The 5,104-nt window shown below is 55.6% G+C and overlaps 1 protein-coding gene across 1 annotated transcript; it reads left to right on the plus strand.

Annotated features, from left to right (window-relative positions):
- Positions 1–1,255: 1,255 nt before the first annotated feature.
- Positions 1,256–4,555, plus strand: LOC116547543 (breakpoint cluster region protein-like; the record flags this gene model as incomplete). Its single annotated transcript, XM_032273477.1, has 3 exons — positions 1,256–1,365; positions 2,619–2,758; positions 4,126–4,555. Coding segments are annotated over 3 exons (453 nt in total), but the record flags the coding sequence as incomplete, so codon positions are not given.
- Between the last annotated feature and the right edge of the window lie 549 nt (positions 4,556–5,104).

The raw sequence follows: 5,104 nt of genomic DNA on the forward strand, positions 1-5,104 counted from the left end.
CATAAGGAAATTACATAAACAACTATATGCCAGCTATTTGTGAAAATATCAAAACAGACCATTTTATAAAAAAATACAACTTCAGTCTGGGTGGGGTGGCTCACGCCTGTAATCCCAGATCTTTGGGAGGCCAAGGCAGGTGGATCATCCGAGGACAGGAGTTCGAGTCCAGCCTGGCCGACATGGTAAAACGCCAACTCTACTCAAAGCACAAAAATTAGCCAGGCCTGGCGACCCATGCCTGTAATCCCAGCTACTCAGGAGGCTGAGAAGGGAAAATCACTTGAACCTGGGAGGCAGAGGTTGCAGAAAGCCGAGATCAAGTGACTGCAATCTAGCCTGGGCAACAGAGAAACTGTTTCAAAAGAAAAATATAACTTCATAAAAATGAACTAGGAAGAAACAGAAAAGTCAACATCTAGAACCATTAAAGAAATTGAGGCTGGGCGCGGTGGCTCATGCCTGTAATCTCAGCACTTTGGGAGGCGGAGACGGGTGGATCACCTGAAGTCGGGAGTTTGAGACCAGCTTGACAAACACGGAGAAACCCCGTCTCTACTAAAAATACAAAATTAGCCAGGCATGGTGGCACATGCCTGTAATCCCAGCTACTCAGGAGGTCGAGGCAGGAGAATTGCTCCAACTCAGGAGACAGAAATTGCAGTGAGCCAAGATCCTGCCATTGCACTCTGGAGTGGGTAACAAGAGCGAAATTCCGTCTCAAAAAAAAAAAAAAAAAAAAAACAGAAGAAGAAAAAAAAAAACTGAATATTTATTTTAAAATCATCTGTACCCCATCCCCTCAAGAATCTCACAAAAAACAAAACCAAAGAAAAACACCAGGCCCAGATGATTTTATAGACAAGTCCAGCAAACATTGCAAAGAACAGAGAGTCTTTATCTTCCACATATATATATATATATATTTTTTTTTTTATTGAGATGAAGTCTCTCTGTAGCCCAGGCTGGAGTGAAGTAGCGTGATCTAAGCTCACCATAACCTCCGCCTCCTGGGTTCAAGCAACGGGGATTGTAGGAGGCGGCTCTGCGGAAGCCAGTCCTTGACGCCTCCTTTAACAGTCCCGGCCCTTGCTGAAGTAGACTAGAGGCTTCCCCTAGCAGTGGCCCCACCTCACACTGAGACCTCTGCATGCCTTGAGCTTTGAAATATTTGACAAGATCCCCAGGGGCCCTCGGGACCTCGGATGTGAGGACCAGGAGGGTTAGAGGACTGTGCCCCTTCTCCCCACTGTAGATTGAAGTAAAGCTCTCGGTCAAGTTCACCAGCCGGGAGTTCAGCTTGAAGAGGATGCCATCCCGAAAACAGACAGGGGTCTTCGGAGTCAAGATCGCCGTGGTCACCAAGTGAGTGGGGAGGGGCTTGGGCTCATGCACTGAGGGCGCCCGTCCCTTCAGCTCTGTGTGTGGGTCTCCCTTCTCTGTGCGTGGTGGCTGCATGGTGAGGTCAGGCCCAGGGAGCAGTCGGTGTGCTCAGCTCCCTCCGGTGTTTACTCCACACCAGCTCAGGAACGTCCTTGCCGCCTTGCTTGGAAGCAGTAGGCTGGCTCCAGGAACTGCCCGAGTGCAGGGTTTCTGCCCTCGCTTGGAATTTGTCATGGTCCCGGGTTCCTGTTGAATGGTCATAACCCCTGCCCCTTTGTCACGAGTCAGTGCCAGGAGAAGCCTGTTTGTGGGTTTGAGAGCAGCTGAAAGTACATGAATTCCTCCGAGAATTCATTTGCTTCCCCCGGATGGAATCCGGCTGGGCCCCTGACCTTGCCGGTCATGTGGGCCGGGGCCTCCATCAGTCACACCCGGGACACCTTTCTGTGTGTAAACGCCACTCCTACCCCCAGCTGTATGGCAGCCACTTGGTGGCACTCTGGGAGAGCTCTGGGCATGAGCAGCGAGGACTCCATCAGCAGTTTCCCCAAATGAGCACTGCTAAAGAGGGTGGCTTGAGAGGCAGCTTTGATGTGCTCCTAAATCCAGTTGAAAACCCAAACTTAAAAAATTAAGGCCTCAGCACAACACTGCCTTCTAACTTTGAAATATTCGTACTCTAGTGTCCTGTGTGGCAGGCGGTATTGGAATTGTTCACTGCTAAGACTCAGGAAGAAAGCACTTAGCATTGCAGTACTTGGAGCTCTGGTGCTGAGGCAACCCTTCATTCATTCGTGTGATGTTTAAGGCCAGCAGCAGGGGTCAGGGGTCAGAGATTCTCCTCTCGCACAGCACGTGGGTGTCAGGACCAACACTGGGTCTGATGTCCCAGCTTGGAGCACAGGCTGCTAACCCCAGGCCTGGAATCTTCCAGATGCCTTTTCTGTGCTGACTTTATTAGACAGGCCTCCTGGCCTTCCCCCAAAGACCACGTGTGACTCGCAGGGGTTCTGGCTGCTTCAGCCTCTTAGAAAGGTCCTGAGGAAGTGCACGCAATGAGGACTGAGCTGGCAGAGGGAGGACAGGCACGCACAAGGCTCTGGTGCAGCCCCAGACCTGGGCACCTTCCTGACCATCCTCACCCCAGCTTCAGGTGTGCAGATACGGGGCAGGTCTCCTGTGCCACAGCCCAAGCGGGGCTGCCAGGACACGGAGAACACGCCCTCCTCCCGCAGGAGAGAGAGGTCCAAGGTGCCCTACGTCGTGCGCCAGTGCGTGGAGGAGATTGAGCGCCGCGGCATGGAGGAGGTGGGCATCTACCGCGTGTCCGGAGTGGCCACCGACATCCAGGCGCTGAAGGCAGCCTTCGACGTCAGTGAGTGTCGGCCTGGGCAGGGCGGAGGGGGTGTGGGCGGCAGTGTCCATGATGAGATCTCACAGCGCTCCACGGCCCGGGCATGTCACAGCCTTCTCTGTGTCTTTTCTTCATTTACTGTTCTATGGTTTTTAAGAAAGACAAGACAAGAGTTGTAGAAGGAGCTTCTGTAAAAGCCAGTTTTTTGATTTTGTTTGTTTTTGTTTTTGTTTTTTTATGATGGAGTCTCACTCTGTGACCCGGGCAGGAGTGCAATGACACAATCTCACCTCACTGCAACCTCCGCCTCCCAGGTTCAAGTGATTCTCCTGCCTCAGCCTCCCAAATAGCTGGGAATACAGGGGTGCTAGCAAGCCTGGCTAATTGTTGTATTTTTAGTAGAGACGGGGTTTCACCATGTTGGTCAGGCTGGTCTCCAACTCCTGACCTCGTGATCCACCCACCTCAGCCTCCCAAAGTGCTGGGATTACAGGCGTAAGCCACCACACCCAGCCCATAGAAGCCAGTTTTTAAACCACCTACCCACCCATGCTGCTTGAAGGTTGGCTAGGGGCTTCTGCGGGGCCTTGGCCTTCCTGCCATGGGGGTGGGCAGGACTTGCGAAGCCCAGGACTCAGTGTGTTCTGTCCACTGCCCTGTGTGAGGATGCGGCGGGCAGAGGGCACTGATGGACCCAGCTCAGGCCGGGGCAGCAGCATCTCCGCCTCCATCTCACCAACCCTCACAGGCTATGAAGGACCTCCCCAAATGCCAGGGGAGGGCACTGAGACCCCAGAGGGTCCTTGCCCAGCATCATCACAGCAACAGGACTTTGTGCCTGCAGACCTTTCTCTGGGGCACTCACCATCCACCCTTACTGGGACCTCCAGAATGCCCATCACCCTTGGGTGGGCCCTGGGGTAGTTTCAGCTCCCTCTGGGGCTCCAGAATGGACCTGGCCTCTGGTGGGGACGTAAGCACCAGTGGCTAACTGGGTCCAAAGACAAGACACCAGGTCAAACACTGAAACCCATCAGACGCTCCCACAGCCTTCCTGCTATCAGAAGACACGGGAGCAGGGGTGGTGCTATACAGGGCGGAGTCCCCGATTCCCACGCAGGTTCTGTGTCCTGCCACACTGTGCTCCTCCTGGCCATCACGTCAGGCCAAGCAGGGGAGAGGTCCGGGGATGCACACACCCCTGCATCAACGCTGCACAGACAGAACCACATGCAGCTCTTGGGAGGAGTAAGATAAGCTGCTCACAGCAGGGGAGGGTCCCGCACAGTGGTCAGCGCGGCAGGGACGGTGCTTTAGCCAAGGCAGGCATGGCAGGAGACGCACTGGGGATCCTCAAGGAGGCTGCAGCACTTCCGTTCTCTTTCCAGATAACAAGGACGTGTCGGTGATGATGAGCGAGAGGGACGTGAACGCCATCGCAGGCACGCTGAAGCTCTACTTCCGTGAGCTGCCTGAGCCCCTCTTCACTGATGAGTTCTACCCCAACTTCGCTGAGGGCATTGGTGAGCACTGGAGGCCCTGGCGTCCTGGGAGGCATCTACTCGTCCATTGCTGCCCTTGGGGGCTGTGAAAAGTGAGGTGTGGGAACCCGAGCTGTGCCACCTCTGCCATGGTCAGCATTTTAACCAACCTGAGAAAGCAGCAGCCAGAACCCAGCCTGTCCTGAAGCCCTCGCCCGTTCCCGGAGGGCTTGCCGTCCCTATTCCTCCAGGAGACCGAGAGGGTGAAATGGTCAGCACTGCCGTGCGGTGGGGTCCCAAACTCCGCTGTCCTCCTTTCTGCAGACCAGGGCTGAATGAGGGCGCCCGGGTGCTGTAGCCACAGGTCCTGGGCCTGTCGAGCACGGGTTCAGTCCTGGCCTGACCCTTAGTCAACCTGGAGGCTGATGGCTAAAGCAGAAGGCTGGCACGTGCGGCCATGTAGCCTTCACATCACCCTTAGGGCAGGTCTGCCTCCCGGGCCCATGCACGGAGGACCTGCTCTCCCAGCCTGCAGGTGCCCCTGTGGTGTCCAGGGTGATGAGGGGGTCTGTGTAGCTGGTGGGGCTGGGGCCCTCCCACCTCCCACCTCCCACCTCCTTGTGTCCCTCCCTCCCTTATTTCATTCCATGCTGAGCCTCCCCTGCCTTAGGCTGCCTGGGGATGGGGTAGCAGCGGGAGTTTCCCAAGCGCGGCTCTGCCCGTGGGCGGCTGCTCTCACGTCACCTCCTGCTGCTGTTCTCCAGGTGCTACTGACCCCTGTGAGGCAGAGAAAGTTCCTTCAGGTGGCTCACACCCCACACAGGCGCCCTTCACAGGGTCCTCACTGGGGGCCAGCGCTGTGGGAGTGAGGATGATGAGGGGCCTG

The sequence above is a fragment of the Sapajus apella genome, unplaced genomic scaffold (genome assembly GCF_009761245.1).
Source record: "Sapajus apella isolate SASKATOON/1434 unplaced genomic scaffold, GSC_monkey_1.0 scaffold3531, whole genome shotgun sequence".
NCBI classification, from domain to species: Eukaryota; Metazoa; Chordata; class Mammalia; order Primates; family Cebidae; genus Sapajus; species Sapajus apella.